At 44.2% G+C, this 25350-nt stretch overlaps 1 protein-coding gene across 1 annotated transcript in view; it reads right to left on the reverse strand.

Moving 5' to 3' along the window:
- Positions 1–18222, reverse strand: part of GYG2 (glycogenin 2) — a 33316-nt gene extending 15094 nt beyond the window's left edge. Inside the window, exons 1-2 of the mRNA XM_065423441.1 lie at positions 18009–18222; positions 1084–1225 (exon numbers count right to left, since the gene is read on the reverse strand). Of these exons, the coding sequence (XP_065279513.1) occupies positions 1084–1225; positions 18009–18222 (356 nt within the window). The remainder of the gene's footprint in view (positions 1–1083; positions 1226–18008) is intronic.
- Positions 18223–25350: the final 7128 nt, after the last annotated feature.

The following is a 25350-nucleotide window of genomic DNA, read 5'->3' on the forward strand; positions in this document are numbered from 1 at the left end:
GATTTGGTTTCGTTAGGGTTTTTCTTTTAATGTGGGGTAAAATTTTCGAAAAGTCCTGTAACTTTGAGATTTAGGCTCCCAAGTCATTTAGGTGCTTTTGAAAATATTATTCTCATCAATTAACGGAAGAAAATTGACATTTTTTGAAAAATTTTCAACAAAAAGACTTCATTAGATTAAAAAATTCGATCCAGCTCTAAAATTCATATTATCAATATCTTAGTCTTATTCAGGGATAGTATACTGTTCAGATTTGACCTGCGCTTAAAAATCCTGGAAACAGACTTGACAGTGCATCTAACCTGCAGCAAAAAAATTGCCCCATGCTTTACAATCACCACCACACCGCATTCAGAATCAGCAATGTGCACAGTTCCCAAACTGCACACAAAGCCAAACTCAGACCCAATATAAGCAGATGTAACAATTGAAGTCTGTGGTATTCTGTTTTACATCCCATTCAAAAGATGTAATGGGATCTTCAGCAATATACTGCAGCACTGGTTCAGTGGTAAGAGCGAAGATTACCATCTACTGATTTACCTGCATCATGTCCTGCAGTAACTGGGTCTCCCAGCGTATTGCTGTCCAGCACTGACCAAACTAATTTATTAGATGTGAACCGATCGAATGAGAATTCTGCACATAGAATGGCTGTGGAATCAGACTAAGTGGTAACGTGTGTTGGTTGTTTTTTTTGTTTGTTTTAACAAAACAAAACAAAAAACTATTTACATGTTCCACTACCAGAGACTTAGGGCAATATTTTCAAGTGATTAGTAATTTTAGGTGCCCAACCGGGGACATCTTAAAGAAGCCTAATTTTCAGGAGGGTATGCTGCCCCCTCCCCCGCTTTTGTGTGTGTGGTGGAAATAAAAGATTGAGAAACACAAAAATCACTAGTCACTGTTGAAAACCTTGGGTTTAGTTTCTCTGAACAGCAAGAAGCTAAGGTAAGAGTTAAAAATAAAAACACAGTAGGTTTATTTGTAGCTATGTTATGGCAAGAAATTCAACAGAAGTCCGGTTTGCAATGGATTATTTTTCACATTTACTACAGCTGAGAATTTGTGAATTCTTACCTCATGACACTGGAGACCTGTGGTGTAATTAGTATGGCCAGCTTTCTAGATGTCATGTGATTCCTCAAGGACTGTCCAAGAACCAGAGCTCCTTGGCAATAAACATCATCTGTACCAAGGGTCACAAATGCCTGATCTGCTGCTGTGAACAAATATTTAGAATGGTTATTCTATTTATGTAAAATAAGCGTTCTTGGCAGCATCCCACCATCCATCTTCCCCTCCAGCTAACAAACAAGCTATAGCTTATAAGAGCCTGTGCTCTCTATGATAAGCTTCCCAAGCCCTGCCAAAAGACAGAAAACTGAATAGAGAATTCCAAGCACACATTTGCATAACGTGTCCAATTGTTTTGTTTTTTTGTTAACCCCTAATTTAGGCTAGTATCTGCTATGAGTTTGTGGACTAACCTTAAATTGATTTATAAACAAATCATTTCCCAAGTGGTGTTGCATAACCCGACTGCCAAATCATGCCAGTTTACCTGTAATAAATCTTTACAATATTATTTGAAGGAAAAATCTATACAATATAATCCAACTGATTAGGTAAATTCTCTCATTCATGTCATTATCACAGAAAAAACACACTGCTGCATGTTGTTAAGGCAGGAGGACAAGAAATAGCTAGAATCCATCTATCTTTTTGTGACCTCCCTGAATCAAACCAATATTCAAAAAGGATACAGAGAAGAATAACATAACAGAGTTACTAAGCAGGCTGGGTAAGTAGGTGTACCTCAGCATACCTGCATATAGCCCCTAGGAGTAACTCCTCTCAGATGGCAAAGACCCCGTATCACGAAGTAACTCTCAGAAGATGTTTAGGGGCATGCCTGTGCTTCTTGCCCCTGAGGGAAATGAAACTGCCACAGCACCAATAGGAGGAGGCAAGCTGTCTCTGCACATTCTTGCAGTAACAGTTGGTTATTTTATTTACTGGGCTCACATCTGCATCATTATTCCAGGGTCTCTGCCTGCTGGTGTTAACCTATTAATAAACACGGTTGCATAACAATATATTTTTGCTTTCTAACAGGAATGTTATTACTGGGGCAGCCCAGGGGAAAACCAGAATCACACAGCCAATAGGTGAATGGCATCTCTCTGAGAGCGAGCCACCCATCAACCAGCACGTCTGGGCTAACTAGGCCACACAAAAAGAACAGGAGTACTTGTGGCACCTTAGAGACTAACAATTTTATTTGAGCATAAGCTTTCGTGGGCTACAGCCCACTTCTTCGGATGCTTAGAATGGAACACACAGAAAGAAGATATTTATACATACAGAGAACATGAAAAGGTGGGAGTAGCCATACCAACTGTAAGAGGCCAATCAATTGACCAGGAGATCGTTGTTGGGTGGATGCCACTGACTCCTACGAATTGTTGGATATCTTCAGTCAGTATTTGTTTTGGAAGCATTATTAACTCAACCCCACCACTTAAAAGTACAGGCAATTATGCAGAAGCAAATTATACCAGCAATAGCATAAGATTTTCTCAAGGAGATTGTCTCAAGTGGAATTTTTCTGAAGCATGGTACTATATTAACAGTTCTGGGCAAAACCAACATCGCTGGGTGAAGCAAACTGTTCTAGAGGAACATAGTACATACAACAAAGAGTCCTATAGCACCTTATAGACTAACAGAAGTATTGGAGCATAAGCTTTTGTGGGTGAACACCGACTTCATCAGACAAAGTGGGTATTCACCCACAAAAGCTCATGCTCCAATACTTCTGTTAGTCTATAAGGTGCCACAGGACTCTTTGTTGCTTTTTACAGATCCAGACTAACACGGCTACCCCTCTGACATACAAACTAATTAAATAGTAAAAAGGTTTTGATATCAAAGTGTGTTTAATTTTTAATTAAATGAATTTATTATTTCTACCCATTATCAGCAAGAGAATCTGAAGATGTAATGCTTTAAAACTAGAACTGATTGGTGTACTGAACATTGCTAAACAAGCAGAAGTTGACAAAGGACTCTATTTACTCTGTATAAGGCTATTTCTTTACTAGCACTTTTGTTGGTATAATTTATGTCGCTCAGGGGTGTGGAAAAAAACATCCCTCTGAGTGACATAAGTTACACCAACAGAAGCGCCAGTGTGGCCAGTGCTGTGGGCAAGAGACACTCCCACCGACATTGCTACCGCCACTCGTTTATGTCAACGGGAGAGCTCTCTCCTGTCAGCACAGAGCGGCTACACGAGCAATCTTACAACAGTGCAGCTGCATCAGCACAGCTGTGCCGCTGTGAGCTCACTAGTGTTGACATGGCCTAGATAAAGCCGTTCAAAAATGTATTCCAAAGCTAACAGCTTTACAGGCTAGGGAAAAAAAAATACTAAAACCACCCTCAGAAAACAAAACAAACAATGAGAGTAGGCATTATATGTGGCAAAGTTCAGGAGCAAGTTTGTATGGCACAGATGTACCACAGCAGAGAGTTGCAGCAATCCAAAACGGAAGAGAGAAAAACAGGCATGTAAAGTTCATTATGATTGCCTGAGAAAGCATCAACCTCTATCCAATTTGTATATAGTATCAGCATCGACCCTATTTCAATGCAACTGGAGCAAGTTGATCACTGACTTTACACAACCAGATTACAAATTTAAAATAATCATTAAAACCCAGAACATTTAGGTCAGTTGAGAGCAGAGGAAACAGATTCACAAGAAAGACTCCCACCTCCATTTGTGCCTTAGGACATGGCTGCTGCCTGTGCAAATCATTAGACTGAGTCTAAACCTACTAAGCGTCCTCATCTCCTTTTCACATCCAAACCTGAATCACTAGAAGTAGACTGGCTGTTTTTGTTGGAATTCTTCGAGAGTAGCATGCATTCCCCCCAGTGCCAGCTCAGCTCTGTTGGCTGATTTGTATGGGCAGCACATGGAGACCTGGCCCAAACCTTGCCAAACCTGTAAGCAACATCAGAATGACACAGCCATTATATTCAGGAGGCCTGGTCCTGCAAAACATTGAGATCATTTGACTTTTATTAACTTAAGTCTGGATATTAATGGGAGTTGAGGGCGCTTAGTATTTTGCAAAATGGGGGGGGGGGGAGGAGGAGGAGGAGGAAGAATAGAAGAAACAGGGTCATGGCTCCCTCAACTGTAAGGTAGCAAAGTGAAGGGGTGTAACCCTTCACCACACACTGTCAAGGTATCCCAGACACTTATCTTCATGGCATACGCTTTTTATTTAGAAATGTTTTAAAATCTTTTAACAGTCAGGAAATTGTTCTGTTTTTTTGTTTTTGTTTTATTTTATTACACAACTGTCCAGGACAGGATACCCTAATCCTAACTACTTTTTCCACAGCCTTCTCACTTTTACCTGACAAGGTACAGGCTGGGCCACAATATATATTATGAAGTTTGTTCACCAAGGGGAAGTCGTGCCTGACTAACCTGATTGCCTTCTATGAGGAGATAACTGGCTCTGTGGATGAGGGGAAAGCAGTGGATGTGTTATTCCTTGACTTTAGCAAAGCTTTTGATACGGTCTCCCACAGTATTCTTGCTGCCAAGTTAAAGAAGTATGGGCTGGATGAATGGACTGTAAGGTGGATAGAAAGCTGGCTAGATCGTCGGGCTCAACGGGTAGTGATCAATGGCTCCATGTCTAGTTGGCAGCCAGTTTCAAGCGGAGTGCCCCAAGGGTCGGTCCTGGGGCCGGTTTTGTTTAATATCTTTATTAATGATCTGGAGGATGGTGTGGACTGCACTCTCAGCAAGTTTGCCGATGACACTAAACTAGGAGGCGTGGTAGATACACTAGAGGCTAGGGATCAGATACAGAGGGACCTAGACAAATTAGAGGATTGGGCCAAAAGAAACCTGATGAGGTTCAACAAGGACAAGTGCAGAGTCCTGCACCTAGGACGGAAGAATCCCATGCACAGCTACAGACTAGGGACCGAATGGCTAGGTAGCAGTTCTGCAGAAAAGGACCTGGGGTCACAGTGGACGAGAAGCTGGATATGAGTCAACAGTGTGCTCTTGTTGCCAAGAAGGATAACAGCATTTTGGGCTGTATAAGTAGGGGCATTGCCAGCAGATCGAGGGACATGATCGTTCCCCTTTATTCGACATTGGTGAGGCCTCATCTGGAGTGCTGTGTCCAGTTTTGGGCCCCACACTACAAGAAGGATGTGGAAAAATTGGAAAGAGTCCAGCGGAGGGCAACAAAAATGATTAGGGGTCTGGAGCGCATGACTTATGAGGAGAGGCTGAGGGAACTGGGATTGTTTAGTCTCCAGAAGAGAAGAATGAGGGGGGATTTGATAGCTGCTTTCAACTACCTGAAGGGGGGTTCCAAAGAGGATGGAACTTGGCTGTTCTCAATGGTGGCAGATGACAGAACAAGGAGCAATGGTCTCAAGTTGCAGTGGGGGAGGTCTAGGTTGGATATTAGGAAACACTATTTCACTAGGAGGGTGGTGAAGCACTGGAATGCGTTACCTAGGGAGGTGGTGGAGTCTCCTTCCTTAGAGGTTTTTAAGGCCCGGCTTGACAAAGCCCTGGCTGGGATGATTTAGTTGGGAATTGGTCCTGCTTTGAGCAGGGGGTTGGACTAGATGACCTCCTGAGGTCCCTTCCAACCCTGATATTCTAGGATTCTATGATTCTATGTTGACAGATTTTGTTTAAACTAGCTCCCTGTAGCTCAAGAGACTACTCAGACCAGAAGCAACCCACTAGTGTTAACACAAGTCAAAAATCTCTGCTTTATCTGTATTTAGACAGAATTAATTTGAAGCTACCCATCCTCCAATATCAGATTATTAGTAGGACAGCACAAAAGTAAACAATGGTATAACATAAGTGAATCACTACTGCAGCTGACTAAAATCAGTTTAGCAAGGACATCTCTGATAGTACTTTCCAATCAAATTCATAAAGGAAGCAAGCAAAGAACAAGGGACCATTAAATGTGGATTCCTGTGGACCTACTGATATTAAGGTACAATTTTGTGCTCCAAATGGCAGTAAGACTAGGAATAATAAAAGCTCACATCCTTTAGTCTCTTTAGGAGTATCCATAGTTTATTTAAAAAACAAAAAACCTCCAAATCAAAACCAGCATTTTCATTTAATCAATATTCAATCAAAGATACTTTTGAACTTAAGTAAAACTGTACCCAATGTGAGATCCAGATTGGAACTGTTCAAATAGATTGCTGTGTAGGTGAAAGTACTACGGACCCTGGACTTCAGAAAAGCAGACTTTGATTCCCTCAGGGAATAGAGGGGCAGGAAACCCTGGGAGGCTAATCTGAGGGGGAAAAGGAGCCCAGAAGAGCTGGCTGTATTTTAAAGAAGCCTTATTGAGGGTGCAGGAACAAACCATCCCAAAGGGCAGAAAGAAAAGCAAATATGGCAGGCGACAAGCTTGGCTTAACAGAGAAATCATCGGTGGGCTTAAACACAAAAAGGAAGCTTACAAGAAGTGGAAACTTGGACAGATGATTAGGGAGGAGTATAAAGATATTGCTCGAGCCTGCAGGGGTGTAATCAGGAAAGCCAAGGCACAATTGGAGTTGCAGCTAGTAAGGCATGTGAAGGGTAACAAGAAGGGTTTCTACAGGTATACTAGAAACAAGAAGGTGGTCAGGGAAAGAGTGGGACCCTTACTGAATGGGGGAGGCAACCTAGTGACAGATGATGTGGAAAAAGCTGACATACTCAAATGCCCCCCCCCCCCGTCTTCACAGACAAGATCAGCTCCCAGTATGCACAGTATGGGGGGTGGGGGGAAGAGGGGAGGGGAGCAGTCTTCGGTGGTGAAAGAACAGGTTAAGGACTATTTAGAAAAGCTGGACATGCACAAGTACATGGATCCGGATCTAATGTATCTGAGGGTGCAGACAGAGTTGGCTGATGTGATTGCAGAGCCATTGGCCATGAGCTCTGAAAACTCATGGCGATCGGGGGAGGTCCCAGACGATTGGAAAAAGGCAAATCTAGTGCCCATCTGTAAAAAAAGGGAAGAAGGAGAATCCAGTGAACTACAGACTGGTCAGCCTCACCTCAGTCCCTGGAAAAATCATGGAGCATGTCCTCAAGGGATCCATTCTAAAGCACTTGGAGAAGAGGGTAATCACGAACAGTCAACATGGATTCACCCAGGGCAAGTCATGCCTGACCAACCTGATTGCCTTCTATGATGAGAACTGGCTCTGTGGATATAGGGAAAGTGGTGGACATGATATATATATTGACTTTAGCAAACCTTTTGATACGGTCTCCCACAGTATTTTTGCAAGCAATTTAAGGTAGTATGAATTGGATGAATGGACTATAAGGTGGATAGAAAGCTGGCTAGATTGTCAGGCTCAACGGGTAATGACCAACGGCTCAATGTCTAGTTGGCAGCCGGTATCAAGCAGAATGTCCCTGGAGCCGGTTTTTGTTCAACATCTTCATTGATGATCTGAATGATGCGATGGATTGCACCCTCAGCAAGTTTGCAGATGACACTAAGCTGGGGGGAGAGGTAGATATGCTGGAGGGTAGGGATAGGATCCAGAGAGACCTAAACAAATTGGAGACTTGGGCCAAAAGAAATCTGATGAGGTTCAACAAGGACAAGTGCAGAGTTCTGCACTTGGGACGGAAGAATCCCATGCACTGCTACAGGCTGGGGACCTACTAGCTAATCAGCAGTTCTGCCAAAAAGGACCTGGGGATTACAGTGGATGAGAAACTAGATATGAGTCAACAGTGTGCCAGCAGATTGAGGGAAGTGATTATTCCCCTCTATTCGGCACTGGTGAGGCCACATCTGGAGTATTGTATTGAAAGGATGTGAACAAATTGGAGAGGGTCCAGTGGAGGGCAAAAAAAATGGTTAGGGGGCTGCGGAACATGTCTTACAAGGAGAGGCTGAGGGAACTGGGCTTATTTAGTCTGCAGAAGAGAAGAGTGAGGGGGGATTTGATAGCAGCCTTCAACTACCTAAAGGGGCGTTCCGAAGAGGATGGAGCTAGACTGTTCTCAGTGGTGGCAGATGACAGAACAAGGAGCAATGGGGGAGGTCTAGGTTGCATATCAGGAAAAACTATTTCACTAGGAGGGTGGTGAAGCATTGGAATGGGTTACCTAGGGAGGTGGTGGTATCTCCATCCTTAGAGGTTTTTAAGGCCCGGCTTGACAAAGCCCTGGCTGGGATGATTTAGTTGGGGTTGGTCCTGCTTTGACCAGGGGGTTGGACTAGATGACCTCCTGAGGTCTCTTCCAACCCTAATCTTCTATGATTCTACTCTTGTAAACATTTTTAGAAAAAATCACTAAGTAAAGATGACTCACATATAGGTCAGGCATTTATAAAAAAAAACACACAAACACCAAAGCAGTAATGGCCGAGAAAGCCGCTTTAGCAATGAGTAACAGATGAAGCTTTCAAAAGGAAGAGATGAAGACTTAAAGGGAGACATTTCTTATAATATAGTAAATATATGCCAAGTGCACTGTTGACCAAAAAAAAAAAAAATATAACAAAACAAATACTGGGAGGAACTAAAACCAAACTGAAATGTACTTTTCTTAACATAGAAACTAACCATGAAACGAGTGGGAGTTTAAATATTAAAATACTATTTAAAATAAGAACCATAAAGCTAAAACAAATCATTTTCTTATGGCTTTTTAAAATGCTACTAGTTACCAGACCTGAATATTTACACAATACATCTAAAAACAGATGAGTTACTCAAATAACTCAGCAAGTTGGGATGGCAAGTTATTATACCCCAGACATATTTTCATTCTCTGTATATTCCAAACCAGAATTGTAATAAGAGCTACAATGGAATCAACTACATCAGCGGTTCTCAAACTGGGTCGGGACACCAAAGTGAGTCGTGACCCACTTTCAATGGGGTCACCAGGGCTGGCTTAGATTGGTGGGACCTGGGGCTGAAGCCCAAGCCCCACTGCCCAAGGCCGAAGCCAAAGCCCGAGGGCTTCAGCCCTGGGTGGCAGGGCTCAGTTTGCAGGCCCCCTCCCTAGGGCTGAAGCCCTTGAGCTCCAGCTTTGAGCCCCCCCCCCCCCCCCTTACCTGGGGCAGTGGGGTTTGGGAGGGCTCGGGCTCCTGTCCCTCCTCCTGGGGTCCTGTAATAATTTTTGTTGTCAGAAGGGGGTCGCGGTGCAATGATGTTTGAAAACCCCTGAACTACATTATAAACAGTAACATCTCTAACATTTTTGACACTTCTCAAATAAGAGGCCTATGTGCTTTTCTTTTTTGACAATTTATTATGGAATACATCTGTTGTTTATTTAAGTATAGTATATAGCTACAGAAGCAATTAAATTACTGATTAAAAACATATCAGTTTAGAATATTGTTGATGCAAACAAGAAACATGCTTTCTACTATAAAAATCACACATGAGCATCACTAATCATGAAAGGTCCATATGGGGTAACAGGTTTAAAAATAAAAAACAAGAAATTCTTCAAAGTAGCGATAAATGATGTATGCTTTTCATATAGGAAGCACGGCTTGATAGTCTCCTAATTTAGGAATTTGTATGCACTTATAATGAACATGACTTTTTTTATATGATAACCCTGAAGACCTTTCAAACTGTATTCAATTATTATCTTTAAAATTAAGAGCCAGTTTCTGCATAGTTACCCATGCAAGTAGTCTTATTGGGTAAAACCCTGGCCTAAATGAAGTCAGTTTTGCCATTAAATTCAATAGAACCATGTTTCACTCATTGACTCTTATGGACTTGTCAGGGTAGTAAAGCAAGCAGAGTTTGGCCTTCAGTTTTGGAATCCAGGGCTGATGACATATAAGATTCACTTTAACTGTGTATTCTGAAGTGTCCTACAATTATGCATTGTAATGATAATGAAATACTTTTAAATAACTGTGCATTCATCAAAACATTGTGTTTTACTTTATAGAAAAACCTATCATAAAGCATGTTCACACTAAATAATGGTTTTCAAGCTGTGGAATCCTAAAGATAATATACTTGGAGTTAGGGCAAATGAGATAAAAAGACAGTCAGCAGCAGATTTAATGCAACTCCAGGTCATCAGATAAATATACAGATGTACATATTGTAAGAAAGTTTTCATTTGCTTTTCCAGATAAAACAACTGTATGTGCAAGGTCAAAGTCAGGAGAGGCAAAAAAACGTTCTACGGATCTGAAATAAATAACTATGGCCAACATTTGTTCATTGGTTTTAATCGAAATTTACCACATTACCTGAAGAAAAGCATGCTGAAACAAACCAGAGTGTTTCCTGTCCATTTAGACAACTTCAGTGAATGACTTGGAAATACTGTACCAGGATAGATCATTTTAAATGGACAGTAAAAATAAACTAAAGTACTGGAGAGGTCATGGCAATACTGTGGGGGGGACCTGGTAACAATAGCGTTCTGTGAGATCACCAAGTTCTTGTGCTACTTACCCAAGGATTTGCTTCCCACAAAACCAACTCAAGCGAAAAATCTTTCATAGACCTGTAAGCCAGTGCAGGGCCCTGTTCAGAATCTGGAGCAACAGGGCAATCAAGGTTTTGCTCTTTTCTATGGTCAAAAATTAGTAGGCATGAACTTGAAGTGGCATGGTGGGAATGAATTGCCAGATTGTGCTTAGAATTTCAGGAATCATGCACTTTGTTCAGCAAGCCAAGGTACATATCTAAGTGCTAGCTTCTAGAGTAGCTGCATTTTTGGCGAATGTATTTCTGTGCTGCCTGTGGTGGGCAGAGAAAGGACAAGGGAGTTCCATCAATAGCACCACAAAGTTGAGAAAGGCCTAGCTGCATTCAAACCCATCTGTTACTTTTTGGATATTTTAATGGCAAACACTCCTCTGCCAGACCTCATTTATTGCTGTACAGACACTTCTAGCACAACAGGTCAAATTGTCAACTAGCCTACACCAAATATGTGCTAGTAAATTGTACCTGTATACTACAGCTCGCATCTAAGTGTACTTCCACAGTATCACAGGGCCAAGCTCTGCTATTATCTCTCTGCGGATGTCCTGACCCATTCAGAAGTTCTCCAGCTCCTCATGGTCTTCCTAGGCTGGTGCTCCTCTTGCACCAGGTCATAACCAGAAAGCAAGTAAGGAAGGCGCTCATGTCAAATTACTCATCCTGAATTTCCCTAGATCAATGTTCTTAGTAGCGTTCTATCCATTTTGCCCATTCATTGCAATCTAGAGATATTTAGTTTCCTTGTAACTTCTGCTATAGCCTCTTCTGGGGATCAGCAACCACTCAGCCTCCTACATCATCCCTTCTCAGATAAAACAAACAGAGGTGGCACTGCTTCCTCGGGGGTGTAGACCATGTTGAAGTTCACAATGGAAGCAATAATGAATAGGCCTGGGAAACTCTGCTGCGATGCCTACAAAAACTGGACAGTATTTAAACACCTGGTGCACTGTACTACTGCTTTTCGTGCTGATCAGTATTGTCTCCTTGTTACTTTGCGCTTCATCACTTGTTTGCTACACCTACCTGTTGGTCTCTTGTCTTATACATAGGCAGTAGGGCAGGAACCTTGATGTTTCCTTGATGTTTGTACAGAGCCTAGTACAGTCGGGCCCTGACCTATAACTGGGGTTCCTAAATGCTACTGCAATACAAATAATTAATAATGATATCATCCCGGGATACTCGTACCTAACTCTTTAGAACACCTTTCATCTTCCAGAACATTTCACTATATGGGGGCTAACAATTTAGAAGTTACCTAAAAGTGCTTGCTCCCAACTGCAGAGGTAGGCATTATGGCCATTTCGGGATCCCAGATAAAAATGGTACAACTACACAAATTATATGGCTATGCCAAAATGTTATTTTCCCCCACGACTCTCCACTCCCCTCTTCACCCTCTCCCAAAAAGTGTGTTGTTGTGAGGCTGCACTGAACTATTGCAAGGACAAATAATGTTACAAACCATTTCATGCAATCAGTATCACTGCTGTATTTCACTGGCCTAGATGAATATAACTTTAGATATAGCCAAAGGATTTGGAATAGAAGTGTCAGCTGAACCATAGCTTTAGAATCTCAGCAGCAGTGCTTTACTACTTCTTTTACAGCACGTTAAATACACAGCTGAACAAATGTATTTGTCAGGTGTCAAAGCAGAGCATCAGAGAGCTGGACATGACAAGGCTGCAGTCACCAAAGAGGCCAGGCCTAGTAGTCAACTGACCGGTGGCAATTTGGACTCCTTAATACAAGGAATTAGCAAGCAGGAGCAGGAAACAGGAGGTTTGCGAAGGAATGACTATGTGACCCTTGAGGTGCTCACTTGCCATGTGCTTGCTTGATTACAGATTATAGTTGCTTTTTTGGGGGGGAGGGCCGTGGGCCAAGCCAAGCAGCCTTTCAGGCTTGGCAGAGAACTTACTAAGGAGGCTCTAGCCTGCTATCTATTAAGAACATAAGAACGGCCGTACCGGGTCAGACCAAAGGTCCATCTAGCCCAGTATCCTGTCTTCCGACAGTGGCCAATGCCAGGTGCCCCAGAGGGAGTGAACCTAACAGGTAATGATCAAGTGATCTCTCTCCTGCCATCCATCTCCATCCTCTGACAAACAGAGGCTAGGGACACCATTCCTTACCCATCCTGGCTAACAGCCATTAATGGACTTAACCACCATGAATTTATCCAGTTCTCTTTTAAACGCTGTTATAGTCCTAGCCTTCACAACCTCCTCAGGTAAGGAGTTCCACAAGTTGACTGTGCTCTGCGTGAAGAAGAACTTTCTTGTATTTGTTTTAAGCCTGCTGCCTATTAATTTCATTTGGTGACCCCTAGTTCTTGTATTATGGGAATAAGTGAATAAGGAAAAGTTATTTACTTTCTCCACATCACTCATGATTTTATATACCTCTATCATACCCCCCTTAGTCTCCTCTTTTCCAAGCTGAAGAGTCCTAGCCTCTTTAATCTCTCCTCATATGGGACCCGTTCCAAACCCCTAATCATTTTAGTTGCCCTTTTCTGAACCTTTTCTAGTGCCAGTATATCTTTTTTGAGATGAGGAGACCACATCTGTACGCAGTATTCGAGATGTGGGCGTACCATCGATTTATATAAGGGCAATAATATATTCTCTATCCCCTTTTTAATGATTCCTAACATCCTGTTTGCTTTTTTGACCGCCTCTGCACACTGCGTGGACATCTTCAGAGAACTATCCATGATGACTCCAAGATCTTTTTCCTGACTTGTAGCTAAATTAGCCCCCATCATATTGTATGTATAGTTGGGGTTATTTTTTCCAATGTGCATTACTTTACATTTATCCACATTAAATTTCATTTGCCATTTTGTTGCCCAATCACTTAGTTTTGGGAGATCTTTTTGAAGTTCGTCACAGTCTGCTTTGGTCTTAACTATCTTGAGTAGTTTAGTATCATCTGCAAACTTTGCCACCTCACTGTTTACCCCTTTCTCCAGATCATTTATGAGTACGTTGAATAGGATTGGTCCAAGGACTGACCCTTGGGGAACACCACCAGTTACCCCTCTCCATTCTGAGAATTTTTACCATTAATTCCTACCCTTGTTCCCGATCTTTTAACCAGTTCTCAATCCATGAAAGGACCTTCCCTTTTATCCGATGACAGCTTAATTTACGTAAGAGCCTTTGGTGAGGGACCTTGTCAAAGGCTTTCTGGAAATCTAAGTACACTATGTCCATTGGATCCCCCTTGTCCACATGTTTGTTGACCCCTTCAAAGAACTCTAATAGATTAGTAAGACACGATTTCCCTTTACAGAAACCATATTGACTATTGCTCAAGAGTTTATGTTTTTCTATGTGTCTGACAATTTTATTCTTAACTATTGTTTTGACTAATTTGCCTGGTACCGAAGTTAGACTTACCAGTCTGTAATTGCCGGGATCACCTCTAGAGCCCTTTTTAAATATTGGTGTTACATTAGGTAACTTCCAGTCATTGGGTACAGAAGCCGATTTAAAGGGCAGGTTACAAACCTTAGTTAATAGTTCCGCAACTTCACATTTGAGTTCTTTCAGAACTCTTGGGTGAATGCCATCTGGCCCCGGTGACTTGTTAATGTTAAGTTCATCTATTAAGTTTATCAATTAATTCCAAAACCTCCTCTATTGATCCCTAGACAAGGGGGCAGGGCTAACTCAGGGAGAACAGGGATTTAAAAACCCAGCTAGGAACTAACGAACAGGGGAGTTTAGCGAGGGAGTTTAGAGAAGGTGTGTGAGAGACAGATACACCTAACTAGTATACTCTAAACCCAGACCAATATCCAAAGGGAAAAAAAACCCAAAACAAAACAAAAAAACCTCCTACAACAGTCAAAATAATGCAGGCAGAAATCCAGTAGCAGAGAAAATGAGTGCTATCCCATTTACTGCATTGAATGCAGCATGTATGGTTACCTCCTTGTGGGCAGGTGGTATAAGTATGCATATGGCGGAAGCAATTCATGGCCTTCAGGGAGATATTACAGGCTCTTGAGTCCAGAGTGTCTGAACTGGAGGAGCTAAGGGACACAGATGTACATAGTGGAGACTTTCAGGGATGCAATAAAGGAGGATGAAAGTCTCAGGAAAGGAGAACATCAAGCTGGAATGGAGAGACAATCCCATAGTTGGGACCCTGCTTCCAGATGATATTCACTCACACTGAGGTTACCCCTCCTGAGGAGGCAACCCTAGTTCCTAGGAAGAGCCAGGTAATAGTAATGAGGGATTTGGTTATTAGAAACCTATAGCTGGGTCTGTGATGATCGGGAGAACTTGTAAATTGCCTGCTGGGTGCAAAGCTTGCAGATCTCACGAGGCATCTAAGGGCATAGCTACACTTGCAGATGTAGACCACCGGGAATTAAACTGGCCCTCAGAGACCGCAGCAGGGAAAGTGCTGCCGTGTGTTCACACAGTCAGCTGCAAGCGCAGTGGCGTGGCCACATTTGCGGCACTTACAATGGCATTGGGAGCGGTGCATTATGGGCAGCTATCCCACAGAGCACCTCTTCCCATTCTGGCGCTGTGGCTTGTGGGAACGGGGCTGTGGGGGGAGGAAGGGAGGGAGGCCATCCTGGGTCCTATCCCAATACCCCGTGATGCATTGCTTCGCATCCCAGCAATCCCTGTGCTTCCGTCCACATTTGGCACCATCTTTCAACGTTTTTTTGTACTGAACACTCTGTCTTCCCTTTCGGTCTGCGGGAATGGCTCCTGAACTTGTGAGGAATATGCTGATGGGTCTCTCCAGCACGTAACGAATTGCAGTCGAGTTCCTCCTTAAGCTACAAAGTGACAGTGAGAAGTCTGACAATGATGTTGACTCGCATAACGCATATGACACGAGATTGCTTGTGGCATTCACGGACATGCTCACCACAGTGGAACGCCGCTTTTGGGCTCGGGAAACAAGCACGGAGTGGTGGGATCACATCCTCATGCAAGTCTGGGATGACGAGCAGTGGCTGCAGAACTTTTGGATGAGGAAAGCCACTTTCATGGGACTGTGTGCTGAGCTTGCCCCCACCCTGTGGTGCAACGACACAATATTGAGAGCTGCCCTGCTGGTGGAGAAGTGCATGGCTACTGCAATCTGGAAGCTGGCAACTCCAGACAGCTACCGATCGGTCGCTAACCAGTTTGGAGTGGGAAAGTCAACCGTTGGAATCGTGTTGATGCAAGTTTGCAGAGCCATTAATTGCATCCTGCTTAGAAGAATCGTGACTCTGGGCAATGTGCGTGACATTGTGGCTGGCTTTGCACAAATGGGTTTCCCTAACTGCGGATGGGATGCATATTCCAATTCTGGCACCAGACGACCTAGCCACCGAGTACATAAATCGGAAGGAGTATTTCTCAATGGTTCTCCTGGCGCTTGTGGATCACTGTGAGCATTTCATGGACATTAACGGAGGCTGGTCCAGAAAGGTGCATGATGCACGCATCTTTCGGAACACAGGCCTGTTCAGGAAGCTGCAAGCCAGGACTTTCTTCCCAAATAAGAAGATCACCATAGGGGAAGTCGAAATGCCCATTGTGATCCTTGGAGACCCCGCTTACACTTTAATGCCATGCCTCATGAAATCCTATACAGGGAGCCTTGCAGCAAGGAGCGGTTCAACAACAGGCTGAGTCGGTGCAGAATGACTGCTGAGTGTGCTTTTGCCCATTTAAAGGGCTGCTGGCGCGGTCTGTATGAGAAGCTGGACCTGGCCGATGACAACATCCCCACGGTTATAGCCGCGGGCTGTGCCCTCCATAACATTTGTGAAGAGAAGGGTGAAGGCTTCACTCAGGGATGGAGCACAGAGGTTCAACACCTGGAGGCTGAATTTGAACAGCCAGAGACCAGGGCTATTAGAGGGGCCCAACGCGGGGCTGTAAGGATTAGGGATGCCTTGAGGGAGCAATTCAATGCTGAAAGCCACCAGTAATGTTTGGTGCCCTGCACAGGAGTGAAGTGCAGTGGTTCCAATGCTACTAGGCATCTGTGTTTGCTATGTATGATGCACTGACTTGATACTGTAGCCCAGGAAAGCAACAGGCACTGCTTTTACTTAATGCAATAAAGAATATTTTCAAAGCCAAAAAATTCATTTGCTGAAAAGAAACAACTGCTGGGGAAACAGAAAGGGCATGACACATCTGTACTGTGTGGGAGGAGGGAAGGGCGCGGGGTGGGGAATGGGACAATCAAAGATTTGCACATGTCCTGTTATGTTCAGCCTTCCTATCTGGAGTGCCATGCAATGAGTCTGCACTTCAGGCTGGCTAAAATGCATGGTGATGGGGGTTGAGTGCAGTGGGTAAGGGTCATAGTTTGCAGGGCTGGGTGGTGAAGCTACAGGTGTTGGAGGCAGCTGGTGGTGATAAGAAACTGGATGTTGGGGGAAGTAGGTTGGCAGTGACATGGGGGGCACAAGGGAAAGAGTTTTGGAGCAAGGGCTGCAGGGCGGGGGGGCAGGCGCGGATCTGCTCCGCCTTCAGTGCTGTGAGCAGTTGCATTGAGTCCACTAGGCGCTCCATAATGCTTAGGAGCCTCTCCGTGCTTTGGTGCCGATGATCTGCATTCTGCTGGTGGACCCTCCTTTCAGTCTCTTGCCATTCCTGTACTTTTTGATTTTCAGGAAGATTTCCTTGCTTTTTCGTGGACGCTTCCTGATTCTTTGCAGTCTTTTGGTCATTGATAACATGTACGGCTGGGATCTCAAGGTTGCATCTGTAAAACCGAAATGCAACACTTAACAGAGGCAGTATTGTTCACACTAGACAGAGCAATGATTCTGCCGAACTTAAAGACAAGTACAGTCTACACAATAGCAGAAAGTGCCTGTTCCAAAGCGAGCGCACATAACTCACAGGAGCCCCAAAATGGTGAGTAAGCACAGGGGGACTGATTGTTTCAGGGCCATACTGTCCTCTGGGTTTCTGTGCCTTGGGGAGAGCCAACAGCTGCAGGGGGCCCCTATACAGAACACTGTCCCCACATTTTCCACAGGATGAGTTAGTCCTGGAAGATATCTCGCTGCTGAGGGTGACCTGGGAAGCAAGGGAGGGTCTTCTGCTACAATGCGGCTTACGCCCTGGCCCTTATACCGCTTACCTGTGTGCGGCAATGGTCCTCCCCGCCCCTCATGGCACAGTGGCGCGGACATGTTAGCCTTACTGGGGCAAGGAGCACAGTAGCTCTGCCAAGGAATCTGCGCAAGCGGATTGCCCAGCTTCTGCACGAGACCTTCGATGAGATCACTGAGGCTGATTACCGTGATGTGAGAGCACATCAACGCCCTATTCTGCATCTAGGCATGCATGCAGCCCTAACCCTTCTTTCTGCAACCCTCCTCGCCCCAAGAGCCCGCACCAAACAACTACCTTCCCAAAATAGAAGCCACTTACCGGGCACCTCCTCTGCTGTTTGTTGTTCCCCAAGCACCATCCGCTGCGACTGGCTACCTTCCTCCTGGCTTGAAAACAGCTCCTGGCTGCATGCATCTAGGGATACCGGGCTGTCCTCTGGCTCCGGGCCCCGCTCCTCCTCAGCGCCCTCGCTCCCGCTTTCCTCCTCCTGCCTTGTTGAACGCTGGGCTGCTACAGCCTCTGAAGTGTCCATGGCACTCTTCGGAGTATCGCTTCCAGCTCTTTGCAGAAACGGGAAGTCGTGGGGGCAGCACTGGAGCGGTGGTTTGCCTCCTGCGCTTCATGGTAGGCTTTGTGCGCAGCTCCTTCACTTTAACCCTGCACTGCAGTGCATCCCGATCATGGCCCCTTTCTATCATGTCCCTTGATATCTGCCCGTAGGTATCATAATTCCTACGGCTGGAGCACAGCTGGGACTGGACAGCTTCCTCCCCCCAAACACTGATGAGGTCCAGCACCTCGCCATTGCTCCATACTGGGGATCACCTGGCGCGTGGAGGCACGGTCACCTAGAAAGATGCGCTGAGAGCACTACGTGCCTTGCTGAGCAAAGAGGAAGGGGAATTTCAAAATTCCCAGAGAATTTAAGGAGTCTGACGGTTGGTCACCTGAGGGCAGGGCAGTAGAGTTCAAAGTGATGACCAGAGTGGCTAGAACAGGCATTGTGGAACACTTCTGGAGGCCGATCGGAGCGTATTAATAGACCAGGGCATCCACACTGGCACCGCGGCGCTCCAGACGGGGCGCAGCAAGCTTTATACTTCTCGTGGAGGTGGATTACCATGGGCGCTCCAGCCGCAGTGTCCAGGTTCTCTACGTGGCTTGCCAGTGTGGACACCTCAGGAGTTAGGGCGCCCAGAGCTGATTTAATGCGCTCTAACTTGCAAGTGTAGCAAGGCCTAAGACAGACTTATGTGCAGTGCTGGAAAGGAACTGGTGGTACATGAAGGTACCAGTGACCGAGAAAGGTAGGAGAGAGGCTGCTACATAAGAGATTAAAGTCCAGGACCTCCATGATCGCATTCTCTGAACTGCTTCCAGTTCTACATGCAGAGCCAGGAAGACAGGCAGAACTGCAGGGTCTCAATGTATGGCTGAAACAATGCTGTAAGTAGGAGGGGTTTAGGTTTATTAGGAACTGAGAAACCTTTTTGGAAGGGAGGAGCCTATAGAGAAAGGATGGGATCCACCTCAACCAAAATGGAACCATACTGCAGAGAACTTTTTAAACTAAGGGCTGAGGAAAGTGAACAGGTGTGGAAGAGCACATGGTTCAGGTGGATACATCCATAGGGATGAATTTATTAAAGGAGGAAATCTATATCCTAATAAAGGGATAGGAAAGTAGTTGGTAAAGTACAGGTAGGAGCTAGTGAGAAACAGTCAAATATAAAAGAATCACATTTAAAAAGAACACATGAAGGCAAGCAACTAAATATTGACAAAAATATACAAGTGCTTATTATAAACAGGCTAGAATTATTATTATGTTAATATTATTAACATGGGTGAACTAGCATTAAGTGAGGATATTGCTATAATAGGCATCGTGGAAATGAGGATGATCAATGGGACATGGTAATACTAGGGTACAAAATATATAGGAATGATAGATAGGTTGCACTGGTGTGGGAGTGGCACTACATGTGAAAAAGCCTAGAGTCAAATAAGGTACAAATTTTAAATAAATCAAACTGTACTATAGAATCTCTATAGGGATAGAAATTCCACACTTCAACAATAAGAGTCTAGCAGTAGAAATATACTACCAACCACCTGACCAGGATAGCAATGGTGACTGTGAAATGCTCAGGGGGATTAAAAGGGCTACAAAGGCAGAAAACACAATAGTAAGGGGGGATTTCAACTATCCTAATATTTACTGGGTCTGTGTCACTTCAGGAAGGGGTGCGGATATAACATTTTTAAACACATTAAATGACTGCTTCATGGAGCAGCTTGTCCTGGAACTCATAAGAAGAGAGGCTATTCCTGATTTAGTCCTAAGTGAAATAAAGGATCTAGTCCAAGAGATGAGCATAGTTAAAACACTCGGTTATACCAACCATAATTAAACTTAACATCCATGTAGGGGGGGAAATACCAAAGAAGCCCACCACATTGATAAAGTAATGCACATTGGAAAAAATAATCCTAACCATAGATACAAAAAGATGGGGTCTAAATTAGCTGTTACCACTCAAGAAAAAGATCTTAGAGTCATTGTGGGTAGTTCTCTGAAAACATCCATTCAATGTGCAGCAGCAGTCAAAAACAGCTAACAATGTTAGGAACCATAAGGAGAGGGACTGATAATAAGACAGTAACTATCATAATTCTACTATACAAGTCCATGGTGCGCACACACCTTGAATACTGTGTGCAGTTTTTGATGTCTCATCTCAAGAAAGATACATTAGAATTGGAAAAGGCACAGAGAAGAGCAACAAAAATTATTAGGGATATGGAACAGCTCCCATATGAGGCGAGATTAAAAAGACTGGAATTGTTCAGTTTAGAAAAGGAGACAACTAAGCGGGGAAGGGGATATGACAGAGGTCTATAAAATCATGAACAGTATGGAGAAAGTGAATAGGGAAGTGTTATTTACCCCTTCACATAACACAAGAACTAGGGATCACTGATGAAATTGATAGGCAGGAGGTTTAAAACAAACAAAAGGAAGCACTTCTTCACACAACACACAGGCAACCTGTGGAACTTGCTGCCAGGGGATGTTGTGAAGGCCAAAAGTATAACCGGGTTCAGAAAGAATTAGGTAAGTTAATGGAGGATAGCTTCATCAATGGCTATTAGCCAAGATGGTCGGGGCGCAACCCCATGCTCTGGACGACCCTAAGCCTCTGACTGCCAAAAGCTGGGAATGGATCACTCAATAATTGCCCTGTTCTGTTCATTCCCTCTAAAGCACCTGGCATTGGCCACTGTTGGAAGGCAGGATACTGGGCTAGAAGGATAATTGGTCTGATTCAGTATGGCCATTCTCATATTATGGTCCTAAGAGTAACCACTAAGGTCTGGCACCTAACTGCTTATCTTTAAGCAGGTGATTCATCCCTTTATACTGGACCAACTTCCGTTGGTGAAAGAGACAAGCTTTTGAGCTTAAATAGAACTCTTCTTCCGCTACAACAATACTGCAAACAATCATCTGCTTAATGTTACACAGTTAGGTCCTGATCCTGCCGACACTTACCTAACATTGTCCAATAATTGAACAGACTCTCCCCTGAACGCTAAATTGGACACGCTGGTCAGTCTGATCAGAAAAGGATCACATTTTACCGTGAGACAAATCCAGTTATTCATTTTTTTTTAATTACTAAACATCGTTATGCTTTGCATAGTTCCCTCAAGGGAACAGTAGTAATTGCATCTCAAACCATGTAACTTCTATTGAATTGTATTTATTTTCAACTGAGAAGTAAGGTATGGTCTAATCACATAACTATCAGCCTAGAACTCATGATTTTTAATATGATCGATGATCATGGTGAAAGCCAAATAAATAATACGAGAAAATGGTTTGGACACTTGGTTAACCATAATTCTACTGCACTCCATATTAATCCCAGGATTTTAACATATCGGTTTAAAAAAAAAATCAGTTATTAAATTTGGCCATGGAGCTGCTGGAAATTCTGACTTTGGAAGGATAGGTAAGAGGAGTCCATGCAATGCATCATTAGATTTCCCACAAATCACAGTTCAGTATGCTACCAAAACCAAAATCAACTCAATAAGACATCTGTATAACTCTTCATCTTGACAAATAAGGGTGCCTAAAATGGTTTCTTTTATAATTTATGGATTCCTTCCACACAATTCCTTCCATGTATCATTCCCAACACACAAGGTTCCACACCACTGCCACTATCTTTGTGGTCCAGAACAGAGTGGAATTCTCTTCAAAGCCCTCAGTGAGGCTCCTTAATTGGTCAGAGAAATCCGTTTTAAACCATGTGAGAAACCTTTTCCACCACAACTTCTATACCACAGTAATCCTGCGCAGTGCTTACATTTATCATGAAAGAGGTGCTGGGTCTCAAGCAATCTTTTTACATTCATAAATTATGCAGCAAGCCCAGAGGTGGAGGGAGGGATGGTGGTTATGAACTGCCAAGCCTAGAGGTGCTGGGGCTCAGCTCTGGCAAAGCCCTGGTACAAATTAGGCAATGATCCTGGGAATAAGCAGGCAGGAAAATCAAACCCAACTATGTCCTGTATTACAACAAACTACCACTTGTCTTTTCTTAAAATGAGGGCTATTCACAAATAATACCGGTGTCGCTATTAGCAGCATAAAACAAAGAGCTTTTCTTCACCCAGATCAAGAAAGTCAATAAGTATGCTTTTATACCAAACATAACCTTATGAACCTTTGAAATCTCCATTGATAAACCAGGTAAAGGACTTTATATTTGCATATGTAATAGATAAATGAGTTTAGCTCCTACCAGCCAGATGGTTTAAATCCTAATCCAGGCCTACTAATTACAGCATACTATTATTCTATTGTGAACAAATACTGCACACACTAAATGACATTGTTTTTATCAAGAAAAACATTGGGAAATCCGTATGCATCCTAAAAACAAAGGTGGGTGGGGAGGAAACCTATCCTACTCTACACAGCTCTACCACACCTGATGTATTCTATTCAAGACAAGGGGCTTAAAAATCAAATGAAGCCTAGTTAATTAACAAGATCCTCAGTGAGAGAGAGAAAGAAAACCTACTCACCAGCCATCCTCTCAAGCCAGAAGGGTAGGCTGTTGTTGGTGTGTAGGGTAAGGACACTGGCAGCAGCAACAACTCCAGCCCGTCTCCCTGGCTCCCAACAGGCCTGGGCTGAGTGGACAAATCCTCAGCTGGTAATTGGCCTCCTTCCTGCGGCTGGAGACCCAGGAAGGGAATTACAAAGTCATGCTCCCTTCAGCCCCCGCAGCAGCACGGTCATTAGCAGGGGACAAAGCCTGACCATCCGGAGGCTCTAGCGTGCATGCGAGACACACGCCCTGGCCGATTGCATTTGCAATGGGCCACTCCCCGCTGCGAGCTTGGGGTCGCGTCTGTCGCCGCCTCCCAGCCCCGCACTGGGTCCCCCCGCCCCGCGCGCGGACAAAGCCCAGGGTGCAGCAAGCAGCCCGCACCCAGCCCGGCGCAGATGCTTTTATCAGGGGCGGGGGCCCGCGCGCTGCCCCCCGCGCGAGTCCTCCAGCTGCCCTTGCGCAGCCATTTGCTGGGCAGCGGGGCTGCCTCCGCCCCCAGCGCCGCCCGGCTGCACTCAGGTAACCTCTGGCCAGCTGGACTGCGCCCGCTCCAGCGGTGCTCCCTCCTCCTGCTAGCACACCTTGGCTGCTCGCCTCCTGCCCTGCGTGCTGGTGCTCCAGGGACCCCCCCCCCCCCCACACACACACACACACAAGCTGGGGGGGGGGGCATTCTGTGGCCATTTAACCTGGCTCCAGAGCATTTGGCTTGTGTGTTTCACTGAGATCTTTACAATCTCAGCCCCACTCTGTCTCCCAGTGCCTTGGGCCGAAGGGGGGGGGGGAGGAGGAAAAGCCATAAAATCCCCCCACCCCCCATCTCGACATTGTTGTTTGGAGGAGGGGGCGTTATTGTTTGTAGAGATAAGCAGGCAAGAAAGAACACAAACGGACGTTTCCAGAGCTGGATGCCTTAAATTAGGTTCCTGAAGCCATGTTCAGGGACTTAAATAAAAGCGCTTTGGGGCAGGGACCAGCTCTCTGCTCTGTGTTTATACAGCACCTAGCGCAATAGGGCTTGGTCCACGCTGCTCGATGCTGCCGCAATACAAATAATAATTTCCGGATTTGTCAAGCTCACATAAGCTCCCTTTGAGGGGTGATGCTGTTGCTCAGCACCTTATCAGAGCAAAGCTGGTGGTGAGTGACCTGGAGCAAGTAGAGCCAGAGACCTTTGCTGTGGCTATTCTGGACTGTGGGGTGACTTGGGAAGGGTTGTAGGCAGCATAGTCATCATCCCTGAGGCTGCTATAGCTTATTTGGGGCCACACTGGCTGAGAATTCAGGCAGTACAAAGGTTAAACAAAAGCTACCTTTGCTAGTACATTCTTCAGCTTGCTCTTCGGGGAAGGTACTTCACATCATCTGCCCGTGAGTCTGCACATATGGGCTGATACACGCACATGCATGCTCAAAAAAGAAAAGCCAGGAAAAGGTACACAACATGCACCCCTTAGAAGAGTCTTGTTTTTTTTAAAATTATTATTTTTATTATTTTGCATCTTAGGATAAGGTGATAGAGTTTTGGTTTTAAAAAAATCCCACCATTAAAGAGCATGGTGGCTCACATGGAATCTAATCCAATTTGTGGTAACCAAGAAGACAGAGATTCACCACTGCATTACTCCTGTTTTGCTCCTGTGTAATTCTGGTTTTGGAGTTCTCTGAAGCTATTATATCGCCTACAGCCAAATGCAAGCTAATACTGTATTTGGCCACAGTAACATTTTGAATGTACGTAGCATGTTTTAGCCAAGGATCTCAAAGTGCTTAACGAGCATTCAATTATGCCCCACAATATCTCTGCAAGGAAGTTTTGATCGTCCCCATTGCACATATAGGAAAAGTGAAGCAAAGAAGCTTACCCAAAATCACACAGTAAGTCAGTGGCAGAGGCAGGAGTGCTAGGCTGTATTCTTGGCTCTGAGTCCTGTGATCTGACCACGTGACTGTCTTCTTTTCCTATTCTCATAAATTAAAAGCTGCCAAAACCCAAAAACAAACAAAACATCACCAACCAATAGCAATAGCAGCCAAACCAAACCAAACCCAAAACAAAAACAAAAAAACCCCACCATCCACTATGTGTATGCAATTAGACCACTGAGAATTTTTTTTAAACATTGTTTTTCTTGCTTAGCCAACTCAAGTGGCTGAGTCAATTATGCTTAAACTTGCAAAAATAAAATCCACCTTTTGGTTGAGAAAATAAACATAGGAAGTTTCCACTCAATAGGGAAGTGTTTATCTTGTTGGTTTTTTAAACTGAATGAACAAATGAAAAGTAGGGTGTAACAGTGGTTCACCCCTAACACTGTTTCGTCCTTGTGTGCCTTAAGGATATACAGAGGCACTACTCCTTAAGAAAGACTGCAGCCCATTCTTTCTCCCCAATATCCTTAAAGACGAAGTGTCATGAATAGTTCCCTGCCTCCTTTAACATGACATGATCTATTTTGTTCAGAAGCATCAGCCATCATTGTTTCCTAGAATATAACAACCAACACCAATTCATCTTAGATAAAACA

This window comes from Emys orbicularis, chromosome 1 (assembly GCF_028017835.1).
Source record: "Emys orbicularis isolate rEmyOrb1 chromosome 1, rEmyOrb1.hap1, whole genome shotgun sequence".
NCBI classification, from domain to species: Eukaryota; Metazoa; Chordata; order Testudines; family Emydidae; genus Emys; species Emys orbicularis.